The following is a 20,705-nucleotide window of genomic DNA, read 5'->3' on the forward strand; positions in this document are numbered from 1 at the left end:
GTAAAAACTCAAGAATAAGACAAGAAAAGACAGAGTATCCCCAGGTTTAGATGCATCCGTCTGTCATATCTGAAATGACTGTTCTTTCTAAAATTATCCTGGGCTTAAGAAGCATGGATTGTAAGATGACTCATGCATAGAATCTCCTATACTCTGCTCCCCACACATATCTGTATTTGTGTTCTCTCGTATGACTCTGAAAACTACTTCCCACTTTCCTCTAATTCTCTAACTCTCAGTCCTAGAAATCGGCGTGTGTGATTTAGTCCCCTAAAGGCCAAGGCTTCTCGCTCAGACCATACTAGATTTCTGTGGACATCTGAGGCTAGCCCAAGGTCTTGCTAACAGTCACAGGTTGAAACTCCTTAGTACTTGCACAAATTAAGCACAGTACAGTAATTTACAAGTACTACCTCATTAAACTCACAAATATGACCACAGGGTAAGAAATTACTTCTACCACCACTTTCCAAAAGAACCAGCTAAGGCTTATGAAGTCATTCACTCCCTCAAGGTTGTGCAGGCAACATTAAGCAGCTGCTTCACATCACTGGAGACCCCAAGCTGGACCTCAGAGCCTTGTCACTAAATTGCCTGTTGTTTTAAATTGGTGGGCTAGTGTGTCAGGCAGATCCTGTGCCTCAAATACTCATGAACTGTCTGTTCCTGACATTGGACTATTTTTATCACCGCCTACCATGTGGCGGGCCCTGTTTTAGGCCCTGAGAACACAGCTGGTGAAGAGCAGACCCCTGTTCCCATGGAGCTTGGTTACAAGTGACAGAGATCAGTGATCAGGGTGCTTCAGGCACGGTGAAGAAAACAAGGCGGGGTGATGGGCTACGGGGGAGGAAGGAGATGGTGCCTTGGGTGCATCGTTGATGATAAGACAGAGTCTGAGAAAAACAATGAATAAAAGTCACCGGCCTGAAGTGCTCGGAAAGACCTGCACACAGGGGTCAGAGCAAATCCAAAGGCACTGAGGGAATGCGGCGCTCTGAAACGTATTAGTGCAGCCTGAGAAGGATAAGAGAAAGACGAGAGCAAAAGCTGAACTCAGAAGCACAGATGGAAGGCTCAGTGAGGAGACTCCTCTGCTCCACAATGGATGGGAGAGTCCTTTGGTGGGACTCAGCAGGGACAGAGGCCTCATCTGGTGCCCATGTTAAATACCTACTTGAGAGGTAGCAGATGATGAAATATGGAGGGGGGGGGAAGACTGATGGGAACCACCATCGAATGACAGCCATAGGGACCAGGGGGTGGGGATGCGCAACAAAGCAAAACGGAAATTTGCAGAAGAGGTAGCAGAGCTTCTGGTAAGCTTGGCTGAGGGTTCACAGAGGAGGGGGTAGCATGTTTGGCTGGGGATTCTGGAAAGGGAAGAATAATGTGTAATATCTGGGACAGAGGTTGGAGCCAGTGGGTAGACCTTTGCTAGATCCTCCTAAGAGAGCTTCCAGTGTTACAGGTCCTGGGTTCCTCATTCAAAGGCCATTAGTGTTCTCAACTCCTATTTTCTTCTGGGTGATCTCAGCTCCACAGAGTCAGGGGCCAAGCAGGCCCCTCTTCTCTGGTACTCCTTATCCATTTGGAGTAGAGTCAGAATACTCTGCCAGTGGTATCTGTCTGGTACGCTGGCTTTTCCAGCTCCTTGTTTCTTGTGGCCTTACCTAGGGCATGCCTATATATGTCTAAGCGGCCCTCCCTTCTACCATGCCCACAGTGGTGAGCAAACAGGATGCCGTGACACCTGTAAGGCTGAGGTGTGGGTCCTAGCCCTGACCTATCAGCTGTAACCAATCCCCTGCAATCCTTACGCCATCTCTCTCCTTTCCCTGAAGTCTATTTGCTCTCCACAGTTTTGTTTCTGAAGAATGTCGAGCTTCTTCCTGGCCCTGCATCCTTTGGGTCTGCTCATCTCATGCATGTCTGTCACAAGCCCACTTCCTACCATGGGATTCCTAGTGTCCTGGGTAGCACTAGGACACAATCCATGTAATTGATGCCTGTCATAAAACCTGATCATCTCTAACCTGGGCCTTCTAGGATGACAAAGGAGACAAACCATTTATTTTTTTTGTACATGAGCTCCTCATACACAGAGTTCAGACCTTTATTGACTAACTAGTTACTGGTATAGATTGAAGGATACAAAATGGAAATGAGATACACATCCTTGCCCTTCTCCATCCTGTACTGGGAACCCAGATAAGCCAAGCAACCATGAGGTGATAATATTCTTCTCATCAACAAGGCAGTAGAGACTTCCCATCTGCATGGGCAAGCAGCTCTAGCTTTCAGGACAACATTTGAAGCCTATCCAATTCCTAGACATAACATAGAATGCAACCAGAACTGCTTTCCCCATGCAAAGCAGCCACTCCCAAGACCCTGCTCCACCACCTGCTTTCCCAGGCCCTCTCCTGCCCATAATTCAAGTATCTAGTCATGCCATTAGAAGGTGGTACCAATCAAGGGGACACAGCCCAGCACCTCACAGCCTGCAGAAACTACTCACGCTAACCAGACACCTTCTACCTGCCTCACTCCTTCCTCCCTCAGAAACCATGATAAAGGTTCGTGTTTACACCCACTTCCGTGGTCACCCCTGGTGCTGCCCTGCATAGCCCCAGGAAGCCTGGCATAGCCCCTTCTCCAGGAGGCTATGTTCATTCTCCCCATGCTCTTACCTTTGGACCTGTTGACTAGGACATACCCCAAATGCTCTAGAAATAAGCACTGCTAGCATGCTAAATGGAGGGAATTGGTAGAACTCCCAACCCAGCTAAAACTTTACACTTTAGGTAATTCTGTCTTAGTCCAGCAAATTATGTTAATGTCAGTTCACTGGCAACTTTTGAGTCTGGCTTCAAGCCTCCAGCAGTAACAGTGAAATGGGACTCTTCTGTTTTGTTTGTCAGTAGGGTCTCCTGTAGCCCAGCCAGACCTTAAAATTACCTGTGTACCTAAGGCTCCCCTGGAGCTCACTGCTCCTTTTTCCACCTCTAGAGTGTGGAAGTTACAGGTGTGTGTCACCATGCTTGGCACTCAAAGAGTCAAATGAGACTCTTGAAAACATACTACACTTAGAATCATTTATTTTGCAGAGGAAGAAAGGATGTGAGTCAAAGGTGAGCTGAGCTCCAGGTCCCCACCTGGAACAGCAGCCCGAGTAGCCCGTTAGAGCATCAGAGCTCATACCTGCAGCCTGAGTAGCCCGTTAGAGCATCAGAGCTCATATCCGCAGCCTGAGTAGCCCGTTAGAGCATCAGAGCTCATACCTGCAGCCCGAGTAGCCCGTTAGAGCATCAGAGCTCATACCCGCAGGCATTTTGCAAGCTTCTTCTTAGGACTGGTAAGGGTCAGCCTCCTAAAATCCCTGACCCATGCATGACACTGTCTAGATATTTTCCAGAGCCAAGGACATTTTATTTATATCACACATGAGGGATTCCTATGGAAAACAGGGTTTGAGCATGCCCAATCTGAAATCCCCCCAAACCTTAAATGCTCTAAGATCTGAAACATCCTGAGCACTGGCTGCTAAAATTCCATACCTGGCCACATGTGATAGCTTGCAGTGGAAACAGAGATGCACCAAAATATCAAATAACTTCATTTTCTGGGTGTGTGCCATAGATGACTGGAGGCAAATGAGTTTTATTTTTAGACATGTCTCAGCTCCAGGATATGTTCACTGATATTCTATAATCCCAAATATTTGAAATCCAAAACACTTCTAAGTATTTTGGATCATAGAGGAAGAAGTAAGGGCTAGCACAGTCCAGCTTGTGTTGGCTGGTACAGGAAACAGAAGGAAGTGTGGGGCACATCCACTCATTCTGCAATTCTTAACAGTCAAGGCTAACAGCGGGGCTCAGGGAGACCACTGCAAACAGAAGCCAGCACAACTCCAAGTGGAAAACAAATCAGACACCAACCACAGATGGAAACTGAAGAAAGAGGAAAGGCCATCTTCCTTAATTACTGCTCCTACTGCTGTGATTTTTAAAAAAAAAAAAAAAAAGGACTCTGAAAAACACAGCTTAAGGGAGAAGGGGCTTGTGGAGAAGGGGCTTGCTTTGGCTCTCAGTTAAAGTGCATAGTCTACCACTCTGGGAAAATCAACATCAGAATCTTGAAGTAACTGGTCACATGGCATCCACAGTCAGGAATAGATAGGCATGAATGCTGCTGCTGCCCATGATCTCACCAAGGGAATGGTGCCTCCCATGGTGGACTGGTCTTCCTACCTCAGAGTAATTAAAATAATGCCCACAAGCATGCCTAAGTCCATCTCCCAGATCAATCTAGATGTTGTTAAGTTGACAATGAATACTAATTAATACCATCCTAGATTGGAAAACATCCATAATAAAACCAAGACAGCACAGTCACTTAAGTGTTTGCCTTGCAAACACAAGGTCCTTTGTTCAATTCCCAAAACCTTTTTTTTTCTTCTTCAGATATAAAGTAGGTGTGGTGGTGCAAGCTTATAATACCAGTGCTGGGAAAGCAGAGACAAGTAAATCCCTGGAGCTTGATGGTCACTAAAGCCTACCCTGCTTGGTAAGCTCTAGATGTGTATTTCTAAGAAACAATACCTAAGGTACACTACCCCCAATGTGAAGCCCTCCCTAAAGCATGCATGTATATACATGCATAAAGTCTTACACACACACACACACACACACACACACCACACACACACACTTCTAGAAGCATTTTTTGCTCTTGGGTGGCACGGAAAGGTAGGGGAGAAGAAGACAGACTAGAAAGGCTGTCTACACCAATCATTGCTGAGTATAAGCTCATTCACAATGCCTGGTGTTACTCAAATCAGTGAAAAAGAAAGCACCAGAGTAGCTTTTATCTAGCAGGCATTCTCTGATACCTCATTACAGTGGAAACAACTTCCAAGGGTCTTTCTAGGTCTCTGGGAACCTCAGAACTTATGGTACATAGTTTGCTTTGGACCGTCGATACTAAGATGAAGATAATCTATGAATAAAGCTGAGTCAAGAAAAGGAGTTCATGGAGGGAAACATCCCTCAGAAGTAGGATCTTAAACCATGGTCCTGACATCCCGCTGGCTGCCTGCCCCAGGAAGGGGCCTCACCTTGGCTGGGGAGCAGAGGGAGGGTGATGCTTCAGGCCAGGGCTAAAGAGCAAAAAAGTCCATCACAGCAGAAATAAACACTTGGTTGACTTGCAGATGCCTGAGTAGCCTCAGCAAGGAACTGCCCTGGGGTTGGAGTCCTGGGTGTTAGGTCAGATTCTAAGCTGCCTGCGCTCTGCAGAGGGTACTTACTGAGCGCTTGTCCGCCTCTGCTCCCTGCTGACCCTGCAGACACGCCGTGAGCTTCTTGTGTGTGCTGTGGGACACCTGTTTCACCAGCTCTAGGCGCTTCTCCACCTGCACAGACAGTGGGAGGCACAGAGAGACAGAGGTTAGGAGGTGACAGTGCAGGCAAGGATTTCTGGGAAGAGAATGCCCAGTGTTGAAGAGCTGGAAAGAGGGTGATCACAGCCCCGGGGGCTCCCCTGGTACTCTTCGAATCTTTCCTCCAAGAATTTTCCCTATGTCTGAATCTGAGGGAGGTTAGCTCCTGGATACTCTGAATTGCCAAGCCCGGCATATGCTTAAATACACATATTTGCATATGACCCACATACATCCCCTGGTGTGCCTGAAATTGCCTCTGGGTTACTCATTGTGCTTCATATAATGTAAATCCTGTGACAACAGCTAGAACACTGCCTTTTTTTTTTTTTTCAGGAATGGCAGGGAGAGAAGTCTGCACATGCTCAATTCAGAAGCATTTTACCCCAATATTCTGAATACGCAGTTGGTTGAAACTATGGACTTGGGCTTGTATGTCTGGGGGGCCCAAAATGGAAAGCAGTGCCAAAAACAATAGTTTCACCCCCTGGTAGCCTGTATGGGAGCAGCAGAGGCATGGAAACTGCACAGAGAATGGCTCCATTTCAGAGGAAACCATCTGTGAGGTCTAGCAGGCAAGGTTAAGACAACCCACCTGGAGAAGGTCTTCGCTCAGAACTTCAGTCTTTTCTGCCCTAGAGGGAAAGTGGAAAAAATGGTCAGCGAATACATGCATATATTTATATATACATAATACATACATATATACATGTTAATACATAAAGCACATACATATGCATATGTTTATAATATACACATACATATATACATGTTACTATATATAGGAATGTGGTCATATACATACATTTATAATATACACATATACATACATATATGTTAATATACACAGGTATACATATATATGCACATGTTTATAATACTTACATATATACATATATTAATATGCACAGGCATATATACAAAGGCCTATGTTTATAATACATACATATATACACACTTAGGTAAGTCTAATGACAAGTCCCACTCTCCTCTCACAGCAACTCCAGAGATGCAGACTATGAGCAATAGAAACTCTTAAGAACTTAAAGACAATCTTCCAGAAACACTAACTAGCTACTATACCAGCAAAGCACAGTGTGCAAGGTGCATTTAAGTGTCCTGCCACAGACTAGGTCCTGCATCAAGGACAACAAGAGGACCTTTATATTTTTCTGAAGAAGACTGCCACACCTATGCACTCAGTCTTGCCCCATGAGAGCAAACAAAGATAATCAGATGGAAAGGTGCAATAAGCAAGGAGCACACACAAACCCAGTGCTGAATGCCAGCAACGGGTGTAGAGACGCTTGCCAGGGCTTGCCATCAACTGTTAGGTCCCTAATTGCAGACGACACAATCAATGCAGAAAACTGCAAGAAAATGAGAAATTTGCCCTTCAAAAAAAAAAAAAAAATCACCAAGTCAGGCACAGTGGCACTTGCTCTTATCCTAGCTCTCAGGAGGCAGAGGCAAGTAGATCTCTGAGTTTGAGCCCAGTCTGATCTACAAAGAGTTCTGGGCCAGGTGAGGCCACAGAGTGAGGGGCCCTGTCAAAAACAAAGCAACCAACCAACAAACAAAAAACCAGAAAAAAGCAAAAACAAACAAAAAACCCTCATCCAGACTGAATGAACTAAGACAAATATAGAAACATAAACTGTCTCCACACCGTAGTACCAGACCACTGGAAATATTATTAACAAATGTTTTCAAATAATTAAGTTCTTAGATGTCGGCCTATCAGATTCTATAAAGAGCTTGCAAGCCAGGTGTGGTGCTTGAAGGAGACTGTCTCCGTTAAGCTCAAATGTGTGCACATTTGGTCTGCATTGGTGGCAATGTTTGGGTAGGTTTAAGAGGTGCGCTCTTGCAAGAGAAAGTGTGTCCCTGGAGGTGGGCTTTGAGAGTTTAAAGACTTGTGATATCTTGCTTTCTCTGCTTCATAATATCAAAATATGAAGTTCATAATATGAAGTTCATCAATATGAAAGTTCAAAATATGAGCCCTCAGCTTCCTTCTCTTGCTTCCTTGTCTCCACTCCACCATCATGGACTCTAACCCTCTGGGACCATAAGCCCAGATGAAATTTTCTCTAAGTTGAGTTGGTCATGGTGTTTTACCACAATAACAGAAATGTACCTATGACACTGGAAACTACAGAGTATTTACGAAATGACTCACAGAATATCTAAGTTAAGTGGGGAGACATAAGATGTCTATGAACTAGAGAACCCAACAGAGTGAAGGTACCACTCTTCCCTGGGCTGACCACAGATGGAATGTGAGCCCAGAGCTACCACAGGACTTACTTTAGAGATTAAACAAACCAACACCAACATGGACAAAAACATGCAAGAGAGAGAGAGAGAGAGAGAGAGAGAGAGAGAGAGAGAGAGAGAGAGAGAGAGAGAGAGAGAGAGAGAGAGAGAGGGAGAGAGAGAGAGAGAGAGAGAGAGAGAGAGAGAGAGAGAAGCCATCATATCTCCACAAGGAAAAATTAAGTTATGGCACTCACACGATTCAATTTTAAAATTAAATAATCAGGAGGATGGCTTTGACAAAAGGATAGGATGTGCCAGCCAGAAATAGATCCAGACTCATGACCAAGGAATCTTGAAAAAGGAACAAAGATTATAAGAGGCAGAAGAAAGAATTTAACAAGCTGTCATGGAACACACCATGCAAAGGTGTGAATCCTGGCCCTGTACACCTATACAAATTAATCACAAATAGACCACAGGCTTCAAGAGAACATAAAAATATGGAACTTTTCAATACAGGAAGAAATATCTGTGACCTTCATTAGAGCCGTGGGTTCTAAGTGATAACATCAAAAGCTCTCTGTGTAAAAGGAAAAGAACTGAAACATCAGACTCCTAGTAAAATGAAAAGCCTTTGCTCTATGAAAAGTCCCCTTAAAAGATAAAAGAATACCCTAGGGAGAAAATGTTGCACATCACATGAGAAAAGAATGATATGGAAATTACATATAGAACTGTCAAAGTTAGTAATAAAATAAAAAATTCTACTAAAATAAGTACAAAACTGGGGCTAGAGTTCAGTGGTACAAAGTTTGCCTGGCACACAACCCTGATTTCTATCCCTAGTATTGAAAACAGAGACAAATGATGAGCAGAATATCTCCAAGGAAGATAGACAGCACATGCATGTGCTAGAGCGCACACATACAAACACTCACATGTGCATGCACATGGTCATACACACAGATACAACACACACACACACACACACACACACACACACGCACATATACACAAGCGCACACACATGCACAAGCATGCACTCCACATCAAACTCTAAAGGATCTGGCATTGGAAAACTCATGAGTTGCTGGGGTCTGAGCATGACAGACAGTACAAGCCAGTGAAGAGTACTGGCAGTTCCTTATGAAGCTGAGCATACACTTGCTATATGTGTACTGCTAACCTAGCAATGCTGCTAAGGATAAATGAGCCCCACGCACCCTACACACAAAAGCGCACGTACAAATGCTCAAAACCTGGGAACAATCTTTATATCCTTCACCAGATGAACAGGTTCTGAGACATCTATATTGAAGAATACTACCCAGGCCTAGGGGTGGATGTTTATACATGCCTTCACTCAACTCAAGATCAAATATATGCTGGATCACAAAGTCCAATCACAAACGGTTATACCGACAGTGACTTTACCTAGAGACCATGCTGGGAAAAACTCAGCTACAAGACTAGAAACCAGAGCTTTCATGGTACTTGGCGCAGGTTTTGCCTATGACAGGGCAGCATGGGAAAGTTCTTTTTTCTTTTCTTTTTTCTTACCCTTTGTAGCCCTGACTGGTCCAAAACTTGCTTCATAAACCAGGCTGGCCTCAAACCTCACCAAGATCCACAAGCCTCTGCCTCAATGCCAGCTATGAGGGAAGGCTGTGGAATTTTAATGACAGTGACGACTGCATGGATCAGCATATCCATTGAGACTCACATACGACCAAGGAAGCATACTTAGAGTGAGTCTTTAGTATGGCAGAGATCTCTTTAAACACAAAACGGTGCTACTACACAGTGTCCCAGAAGTCCAAGACAGAGAGTAATTGGGTATGTGCTCTGAGCTCCTGGCATCTTCCTTAGGCAAGGCTAAAATGATCATCTTGATTCCTTCAATTAAGTTGAGACACAATGGACATTCAAGAGCATTCCGAGTAGGGAAGAAACGAGATATGAATCTGTCAAACTATCAGAGGCTAAAAACAAAAACAAAACAAAACAAAACAAAAACCCAAACCCAAAAAAGCACAACAGAAAAGCTTAACTACTGAGATAAGGGGAGACAATAGTGGTCAGTGAAGCAAAATAGAAAAGAAAAAGCCAAAAATTAGATATCATAGATGACATCCAATATATCGGATAATACATCCCAGTTAAAAATCCAAAGATTTTTTAAAAAAAAGAAAGAAACCTAGCTCAAAGTTGTATAGCCTGGATAGTTCACTGCTAATTTAAAAAGCTCCATCTAACAGGAGGAAGAGAGAGAGAGAGAGAGACAGAGAGAGAGAGAGAGAGAGAGAGAGAGAGAGAGAGAGAGACAGAGACAGAGAGAGAGACAGAGACAGAGAGACAGAGAGAGATAGAGAGAGAGATAGAGACAGAGAGAGAGAGAGAGAGAGAGAGAGAGAGAGAGAGAGAACACTTGCACAAAGCTGCTTCTGAAATACCAAGCTTTGGAGGAAAATGGCAAGCAAACCCCTTTTGCTGTGTATCTATAGAGCTACTTATAGAAGTTGAGGTTTCATCCATGCTAGACAAGTATATGCTTTATGAGCTGCATCTCAGCTATTTTTAATTAATTATACTGATTTTAGAAGACATAGTTGACTAATAATGATAAAAAATAACTTATTCATTTCTAAGAATCATGAGATAAGTCAAGGCTATGAAATGTTGGGGAGGTGGGAAACATGCTGGGATAATAAAAGTCATCGCCATTCTTCTTGAAACCATAGAACAAGAGGATGTGGGACTGGACGGATGGCTCAGCAGGTAAGAGCACTGACAGTTCTTCCAGAGGCCATAAGTTCAATTCCCAGCAATCACATGGTGGCTCACAATCATCTGTAATGGGATCTGATGCCCTCTTCTGGTGTGTCTGAAGAGAATGACAGGATACAATAAACAAATCTTTTTTTTTTTAAATAGGATGTTTCTGATAGGGATATAGAAACTCGAGATCTAGGGATAAAAAATATAAACTCTTCTCATGAACACAAGAATGTGATTCCAGACACCACAAATGATGAGCTTATGAAACACTTCTCAACAAATGTGAAAGGACAGGCAATGTTCTCGACCCCAACATACTTTACGTTGCAATAAAGACAAGGTAAAATGTGAAAGGCAATACATTTGCTTGGGCTATAGCTCATTTGGTAGAGAGCCTAGCATGCACAAAGCCCTGGGTTCAGTCGTTGGTACTAGGAGTAGTGGCGCACATCTATAATTGCGGCATTGAGGAAGTGGAAGCAGAAAGATTATAAATTGAAGATTTACATTGCACATTTGGAAACACTTCTAGATAGCACATAGGTTTAAAACAATTTATGTTTAAAATTTGTTAATATTTATAATTAAGAAACAAAATATATCAATCTTATCAGCAAAGTATACACTCTCTGTTGCTTATTTTATAAGAGATGCAACAATATGAAAAGTATAAACAGAATAAAAGAATGGTAAAGAAGAAAGAAAATAAAGACAATAAATTAAGTTGGAAAAAATTTTCAAAGAGAAACTACCAAAAATGTATCTTTACAAGATTCATGTGGGAAACAAAAATGAGAGAAAGAACAGACAAGCGCTGTAGAACACAAACAGGTGTAGCAGAGATTAAAACATCAATGAGGCTCTGGAGTGACAAGGCAAACTGTACCAAAGGTTCAGAAAAAGCAAGCTAAAACTGACCCAACAGTAACTAGAAAGCATTGGTAGTCCTATCTACATAGAAGACATTCAGACAGCAATAAAATATCTTTTGCAAAAGAAAACAGAAGGTCAAGAGGTCTTACAGGTATATTTTCTAACAAACAAAACCAAAACAAGAAAACTCCCTCCAGATGTTCACAAACTAATTTAATAATAGTGGGAAATAATGAAAACAAGTGTCAGTTTATACCTGTATTTGTCACTGCTATTATATCCCAACTTCATGATAAGGAAAGCAAGACACCAGGAGAAAAGGGCATCAGCTCATAGTGTCTGCTGTCAACAAACAATGCACAGACATGAGGTGAAGCCTCCTGTAAACCTGAAGGTCTTGCCCAAATGGGCCATCTCCTTCAGCCAGTTCCACCTCTTAAAGGTTCCACACCCTTCCAAGATAGCACCACCACCTTGGGGAGCAACTGTTCAGATAAATGAGCTGATGGAAGATGTCACTTTTAAGTTACAGTTCCCAAACTGGAAAAGGGCATACAAGAAAAAAAATTTTTTTATCTCAGCAATGACACCATAGCATAAACTGGTGCATTATGAACAAGTTAGATTAGCTGCTAGTATGTACATGTGGTCTAACCTCAGACATCTCTCAGCATAGTTTAATCATACTGCTTAATTACATGTCAAAACCAAGCCTATCTCATAAGTGAGATATACTTAACACAATGTAATGCATGTTTGTGAAAATTATAAGAAGGAAAATCCTTGCTTTATAAAAAGTTCCTATGCTTACCTTATTCCTTATGGGAATATGTTAAAAGTATTCTCGTGTAACTGAGATCAGATTCCTCTACCCTACAGTGAACAATGGAAACAGAAGGTTTATATGTTTATTTATTTTCTTGTCTTTTGAGACACACCCTTCGATTTAGCTGAAGACATATCCTATATTGTAGGATGTGTCACGGTAGGGATGGGCCTTGAGGCCTCATATGCTCAAGCTACGCCTAATGTGGTATACAGTCTCATTCTGCTGCCTGCAAATCAAGATATAGAACTCTCAGCTCCTTCTGCAGCAACATGTCTGCCTGCATGCCACCATCCCTCTTGCCATGATAATGGGCTAAACCTCTGAAACTGTCAACCAGCCTCAACAAGGTACTTTCCTAACTAAGATACTGACAGAAAGAGATGATAAGACCTTATTTTTAAAGACACCATATTCCTCGGTTGCAGGACCCAGAAAAGTCAAACTGGAACTGATCTGGAAATTTTCTCCCTGCTAGCCAGCATTCATGGCCAAAATATGCTATGCATACTACTGCTGAATAAAAGTCATCCATGATCTCCTTCAGTGCTGGACCTTGTATGCTATAATGGCCTTCCAGACATGATATACCCACTGGTACAATTAACAGTGGCAAGAATGTTAGTGGAAGGGTGATGGCTACTCATGGCTGTCAACTTGACTGGATCTGGAATTAATTAACACACAGGCTACTGGGTACTCTTGTAAGGAACTTTCTTGATCATGTTATCTATATCCCCAGCCACTTACGCTGCCTTTGGGATATGGCATGGCCATTACCAATCATGAACTCATGGTAACCATGGTTACCTACAGAAGAATGCACATCAACATTCCTAAAGGACTGGAAGGCCCATAAAACCAGCAACGCTTAGGTAGGGAGTTGGTGGCAGGTAATGGTTGCTGGTACAAGGAAGTCCTTTTCTTTGGGGGTATAGCCATTGGTAAGTTGCCTACAATTCACTAAACTGCACCACAATCATGCCCATGGAATCAGTCTTAACCAGTGTTCCATAAAGGGTAAAGGACAGATTGGGATTGGGGGTGTTCCAGAGAAAGGAAGAGAAAGAGAAAGGTGAATAGAGAATTAATATAATCAAAATATATCATATACATGTAGGTAATTGTCAACAAAAAAAATTTTTTTTAAAATAAAATCAAAGGGAAGGTGCAATGGCTGGAATGTAAATAAATAAAATATTAATAAAAATATAAAAAAAGAAAAAGAAAAAGAAAATAAGCAAAACCTCTTAAGGAGAGGTCCATGGAGATGGTTCTGTGGATAAGAACACTTAGTACCCATATGATTGTTCTCTTGCTTACTTTTATACCTTTTTAAGGGTTTGCTGAAGATGGCAGTATATAGGCTGAATTAGCAAGGGATGGTGAGGTAAAGCGGGGTGTATCGATTATAGAACAGGCTCCTCTAGATGGATATAAAGTACCACCAAGTCCTTTGAGTTTTAAGCTATGGCTAGTAGTTCTCTGGCAAATAATTTTGTTATATAATTATTCTAGTTTAGGCCTAAGCATAGTGTGGTATCTAATCCCAGTTTGGATCTTAGCTATCGTGTTTTATGAGAGGTTTAGAATTACTTTCGTTATTACATTTAAGATCTAACAACCTTATATGCCTGAGACTCTCAATGGCAGGCCCCATTCTCATCCCCAGACCCTAGCTGTCATTCCACCCACAACTGTTGTCTAAAGAAAAATCCTGGGCACTCCTCTAGATTCCTGGGCCTTGGCTGTGGGATTTGCAACTCTACAGAGTCTTGGCTCCTCAGATTAGAAATGTCACCTAGCCCTATTATTTCTGAAACCCACTTAAACACCAACATTGAACTGTCCAAAGACTGAACCATAAGTCTCCATAAACCTGGTCAAAAACCTGAGAAGTAGAAATAGCCAGAAAACAAAAACACAAACAACACGGATGACCAAGACAATAGGTTTCCACCAAAAATGACTGCTCCCGGAGAAAAGCAACTTGGATGATGTATGAGACAATGATTTCAAAGTAACAGTAATATGTTCAAGGAACTCAAGAAGGGTATGAATAAATGCTTAAGATTAAGACCATAAAACACAGTTGAATGAAATAACAATAACTCAATATATGAAAATAGAATTTAGAAAAAAGATAGAATTTCTGAAGAAACCCCCAAATGAAATAAAACATGACATGAAAAAAATCCATGGAAAAACTCAGGACAGTCTCAGCAAGAGATTAGACCAATGGAGAATTGGCCCTCAGCGAGAAGATCAGGCCTTGAACACAAGGTAGAAGAAAGAGTTCACTTGATCAAAGAAAATGTTAAATGCAAACACAGGCAGGCAGGCAGGCAGGCAGACAGACAGACAGACAGACAGACACACACACACACACACACACACACACACACACACACACACACACACGCCCAGGAACTCTGAGATAACATTAAAAGACCAAAACTGTAAATAATAGATATAGAAAAAGAGGAAACTTTAGGTTAGTATAACAGTTCCATTATCTAAGGAAAGAGATGTCTATTAGGGGTCAAGAAGTATATAGCATACCAAATAGGACCAGAAAAAGAACCTTCCTATGTCATGTAATAATTGAAACACTAAATGGGCAGAAGAAAGAAAGGATACTGGCAGCTACAAGAGAAAAAGACCAAGTTACATAAAAATGCAGACCCACTGGAATAACAGCGGGTCTTTCAACAAAGACTTTAAGAGCTAGGGTCATCTGGAATAAACAGAGAAGCTCTCAGCTCAAGTGACCTCATAACTCCAACAGACCTCACAAGCATCTACAGGACATTGTACCCAGACACTGGAGAAGCGGCTGATGGAAATACCTCCAGATTAGACCACAGGTGTGGAAGCAAAGCAAGTCTCAACAAATACCAGAAAGGTGAAATGCCATTCTGCACTCTAGGCGACCACAGATGAGTAAGCTGGATTTCAACAGCAACAGAAAATACAGAAAGTACACAAACTCATGGAGACTAGATAATATTACTGAAAGACAGCCAACTTAAGTATGGCAAACCATTCTTGCATCTCTGGGATGCGAGTCAACCTGATGACGGTGGACGATTATTACTGTGTTCTTGAATTTAGTTTGCAAGCATTTTATCTTGAGAATTTTTTCTGCATCTGTGTTCATCAGAGGTACTGATTAATCAGATTGTTGTGGACAATGACCACTGGACCACAAGACACTGCCCAGGAAGGGATCAGCTCTGATTGGTGGATGCCAGATGCACTATTTTCTAAGATCAGCAAGGAGGGAAAGAAAGGAAAAGGAGTTATTTAGTAAACACTGTCCGACTTACTGCTGCCTTGACACCATCAGGCAAGCAGTCAGACAGACTGCTCCATGACAACATGGCTACTCTGCACACACCCAGCATGCCCCAGGAGGCTATCCATCAAAGCTGCTTCCTGCTAGGGCAAGGTTCAGGCTCCTAAAGACCTCAGCACAGCCCCAGGCTTTAAAGCAGCTTTTTAAAATTTTTCCATCATCAGTTTGATAGGTCTAGATAAGTTTGATAGGTTTAATCATGTCCACTTCCAGAGCAGTAGCAGTTCTCCTGGTTGCCACCAGAGGGCCTGTTGCTTTTGGCCTGAACACAGCAGGAAGGGGTATTTTGATAAGCAAACATCCTTCTCTAGGAGATGCAGGCAAGCTGCTGCTGCTCTCCTGTCCCTCTGTGCTGCAGCATTAGGACCAATCACAGGATATGTTAAGATGCATTTCTTATGCACGTTTGACCTCCATCTTTAGGAGAAGGCTAAGTTGGGGTGGGGTGGGTGGGGACTGAGAATGAACACAGTATCAGTAACCCTCTACTGTCGTTGACCTGGACGCAAAGGCAAGCACAACAGCTATATCAAGGAGACACAGCTAGGGGCTTCTGGAGAGGAGCTGGAAGGACAGCCATGGTTGGAATGTCAAGCTTCTGTGAGGCCCAGAGCTCTGGCCTCTGCAGTCAGCACACTGAGTACACTTAGACAGGCACTGCAGTCAGATGCAAAGGGTCACAAAAATTACCTAGGACCCACGCTGGCAGAGCCTCACCTCGCCCTCCCACAGTGTCTGCCTGGACAGATCAACAAGGCCAGCTGGCTGGCAGTGCTGATAGCTACCTATAGCAATGACTCCAGCATCAGACGGACAAATGGAAAGTACCAGTACCGGAACAGAGCTCTGGAGCTGTGAGGCCATGATAGGGCACTAAGTAACCCCCTCTACCCCAGCCTATTCAAGTCTGTTCCTAAAAGTTGGGGCTCAGAAATTAATTTGAAAGTCAAATGGCGTTTTAAAAATTGTAGAGCACACCCGATTGCCTGAGGAGGTTGGGGGAACTGCTCAGGGGAACTGGAAGAGACAGAGGAGGCCAGGTAGCCAATGGGGTAGTCCTGCTGTACCCCAGGCTGCAGAGCACAGCAGGAGAGGCCCAGCACCAGACAGTGCGAAGCTGTGTCTCAGCCTCAACTTCCTACGTGAAAGACAAAAATCACTTGCTATCCAGACCTCGCCCTCTCCACCCTGTTCAAGGAATGAGTCACTGTGGTGACAAGCACTGTGGAGGTGACACTGGGTACAAGTCATGACTTTTTGATTTTCTTTCAATTTCACACTCAACAGACTAAAATCAAAACAGGGAGCAGGCAAGCTGATCCAAAACTGGTACTCTGTTCTATTTATAAGCCCAGAAGAACAATTGATGCCACCCACAGAAACCCTGATTGTCACAGTGTCATATATATTTGGTGGTGGTTGGTCACAATGGTTACCCAAAGTGTTTCCATTAAAGAAGAGCTTCCTAAGGTACTGTGGATGAAAAGGATTCTGTAGAAAAATGGTTCAGGGAAAGACTGGGTATGAAGTTCCTCATTAAGAGAGTCATAATGAAACAGCAAAGGTACCAAAAAGTCCTGCAATGTGAACCATGGTTTAACCTTAGCTATCCTGCCATACAGAATGCTATAGGATCCTGTATACATGTAGCCAGTGGGTCGCATGTACAGGGGCTTCACAAGCTGTTCTCTTTTGGCCCAGCATCTTGCTCCATAGCCAAGCTGACCTTGAACTTAAGATTCTCCAACCTCAGCCTCCCATGTACTGTGATTACAGGCACAATCCACCTCACACAGTTCTAACTGGCCAAAGGTGTTAAGAATCAACCTATGGATGAAATACAGAAGACATAATCATTATTCCAGGATAGGATGAATGGAAACCATCTGTGTTTTAAAATGTACTAAAATGTATGTTTTTTTTAAAAAAAAAAGGAGAGAAAGAAGAAGGGAAGGGGAAAGGATGAGAGAGGGCTGGTAAGAAAGAAACAGCCGAACAAAGAAAGGCAGTGAGGGCCATGGTCACCAGGGCTCTATAAAGCCTGCCACGAGAAACAACTCAGTCAGCCCGGGAGTAAAAAGACCATGGATAAGAAAATCGCTGGTAGAAAGTAAACAATGTTAAAGTACATCTCTGTGTGTGCGTGTGTGTGTGTGTGTGTGTGTGTGTGTGTGTGTGTTTATGTGTGTACTTTAAACACCATGTAAGTTTATGTATGGTTGTGAATATGTGAGCACATACATGTGTGCTCATGTGCATGTGTGTGCACTGGTGTCTGCTTATTCCTGTGTGCACATATATGTGGTAGGTACATATAAACTAGCAGGATAAGAATGTCTTTTTGAGATATGGAGAGGAACTAAGTCCAATGGGAAGGTCTGAGGACAAAGGTCCATTAACTTATTTAAGAACCTAAAGTGGACAGCTTAAATGCATGAACTTCCAGTTAGGTGGTAAAATTGAAGGCTATTTATCTCACATGTAAAGCTGTGGAAGACATTTTAATATGAAAGGCTGCACATCAGAGAGAGGGCTCAGTAGTTAAGGCTACCTGCTGCTCTCTCAGAAGATCAGGTCCTGTTCTCTTCTGGATAACATTATGTCAACTTGACATAAGTCAGAGTCATCTGAGAAGATGGCACCTCAGGTAAGAAAATGCCTCCATATATCAGACTGCAGGCAACCCTGTAAAGCACTCTCAGCTAGTGATTGATAAGGGAGGGCCCAGCCCAGTGTGGGTGGTGCCACATCCCTGTGCAGTGGTCCCGGGTTCTATAAGAAAGCACACTGAGAGCCTGGAGGAACAAGCTGGTAAGAGACATCCCTCCGTGGTGCATCAGCTCCTCCCTCCAGGTTCCTGCCTTGCTTGAGTTCCTGGCTTCCTTTGATGATGAACAGTGATGTGGAAGTATAAAACAAACAAGCCCCTTCCTCGCCACGTTGCTTTGGAAATCACAGCAATAGTAGCCCCAACTAAGATAGGTTCCCAGCACCTACATGGGGGCTCACAACCATCTGTAACTTCAGTTCCAAGGGAGCCGCGGCGATGCCTTCTTCTGCTCTCTGAGAGTACCAGTCACGCTTGCAGTCCATAGACATACAAGCGGGCAAAAATTCAAACATAGTAAATAAAAGAGAATAAAAATAAATCTCTTTTAAAAGAGGCATGCATACTCAGGAGAGGCAGGCTGAGGTGTGTGTCGTTGTAACGACCTCGGCTGATTCTCAGTTCCTCTACAATGAACAGTGTATGTATTGTGCCATGAATGGCCAAGGCAGCCAGGAACCAGGAACAGAGACAGGTCCCACGGGTTACAGCGTGTCAATCCCAAGGTAAAGCAAATAGTGGCCTGGCAAGTGGAGAAACAGGAGTGCAAGGAAAAGAACGTACCCAATGCTACCCGAACACATGAGAGACAGCCAGGACGGTGACTGCTGAGCTGGGGGTCATGGTTAAAAAAAAATAAGCACACAGCAAAATAATTCAAAAGGTGTAATGTGTTAATAAACAAACCAACTTACAAGACACACCTTCATGTCACTCGTCATAACCAAGGACTAAATTTGTAAAATGAAACACTGCATTTCCCCCACTCCAAACCTAGTTCTAAAATGAGAATTTTCATGCGGCTTCTAAAAATCTGAAAACTACTTTAGATCCCTAATCTAAACCCTACTGGCTCTTGATTGTTCTCTGAGAGCTTTGGACAACAGGAACCTTCCTTGGGGTGGTTTCCAGTCCTGGATTAATATCTCCTTCTTGCGGGGTGGTGGTGGCACACGCCTTTAATCCCAGCACTTGGGAGGCAGAGACAGGTAGACTTCTGAGTTCACAGCCAGCCTGGTCTACAGAGTGAGTTCCAGGACAGCCAAGGCTATACAGAGAAACCCTGTCTTGAAAACACCAAAAAAAAAAAAAAAAAAAAAAAACCTCCTTCTTGTCAGTGAGAAGATGGTAAGCCTCAAATGCTCTGGACTTTACTACACTAAATTATTAAGTACATGTTTCTTCCATTCTCCAAGTAGTTATGTTCCTTTAAAAAAAAAATGAAACCGAGGCCTTGTTAATACACACTATCACTAAACATCATCACCAGCCCTGATATTTTTTCTCATGAGTGTATATATTTTGTGTGTAGTATAGGCATGTACATAGTATAAGTTTGCGCGTGTGCCTGCACATTTGTGTGTGTATACTCGTACATGAGTGTGTGTGTGTGTATACAAGTGCATGTGTGTAGAAGCCAAAGGCCAACACTGGACGTACTCCCCTATTGATCTCCTCTTTAATTTTTGAGACGATGCCTTTCACTGAATCTGGCCTCATGATTCCAGATAACCAGCAAGTCCTGGCAATCCTCTAGTCTCTGCCTGTCTAGAATTAGGATTACAGGGGTGTGCTGTGGCATGCAGCTTTTCCTTTTTCCGCATGAGTGCTGAGAAGGCAAACCTCGGGGTCTTCATGTCCCCGAGGCTAGCACTTTGCCAACTAAGCCTTCTCCCAGACCTCATGTGTGTCTAATGTCTCTCAGACTATGCTCTTTCGGTTTAGCATAGTTGGAGCAGGGTTGGGAAGAAAGAATGTTCTCTCCAACTGCTGTGGATAGAGTGCAGGTGTTAGCTAACTGTAATTGCTGTTTAAGGGTTATGTCATATCCCGCAACCCTTATGTTGAAGTTTTAACTGTATTTCAGAATAGGACTATATTAGGAGGCAAGATCTGTAAAGGTGTGACTAAGAGCAGGGTTAGGGTGTAGCTTGAACCACTGCAACTGGTGAGGAGACAGGGACAGACAGGCACAAAGGGAGATTACATGGAGCCTGAGAAGACTCCACCCACAAGCTGGGAGATAGGCTATAGGAGGAAATAGCCCAGCTGACTATCTCTTTTTTTTTAAATATTTTAAATTTAATTCCCCTAAGCATTGCATACAAATATAGACTCCACAGATGGCAGCCACTTATTCCTTCCACTCTTTTTTTATTAGATATTTTCTTTATTTACATGTAAATTTCTCCTTTCCCAGTTTCCCCTCCAAAAAACAAACAAACAAACAAAAACAACAAGAATAAACCCCTGTTGCCTCCCCCCTTCCCATGCCTGTCACCCCACCCTCTCCCACTTATTGGTCCTGGCATTCCCCTACACTGGGGCACAGAAC

At 43.0% G+C, this 20,705-nt stretch overlaps 1 protein-coding gene across 3 annotated transcripts in view; it reads right to left on the reverse strand.

The window, feature by feature from the left end:
- The window catches only part of Arhgap44 (Rho GTPase activating protein 44), a 170,702-nt gene that overhangs the window by 70,480 nt on the left and 79,517 nt on the right, over positions 1-20,705 (reverse strand). For all 3 annotated transcript variants that reach the window (XM_031354908.1, XM_031354907.1, XM_031354909.1), the window contains exons 2-3: positions 6,042-6,081; positions 5,315-5,419 (exon numbers count right to left, since the gene is read on the reverse strand). In XM_031354908.1, the coding sequence (XP_031210768.1) occupies positions 5,315-5,419; positions 6,042-6,081 (145 nt within the window). The remainder of the gene's footprint in view (positions 1-5,314; positions 5,420-6,041; positions 6,082-20,705) is intronic.

The sequence above is a fragment of the Mastomys coucha genome, unplaced genomic scaffold (assembly GCF_008632895.1).
Source record: "Mastomys coucha isolate ucsf_1 unplaced genomic scaffold, UCSF_Mcou_1 pScaffold5, whole genome shotgun sequence".
Classification (NCBI taxonomy): Eukaryota; Metazoa; Chordata; class Mammalia; order Rodentia; family Muridae; genus Mastomys; species Mastomys coucha.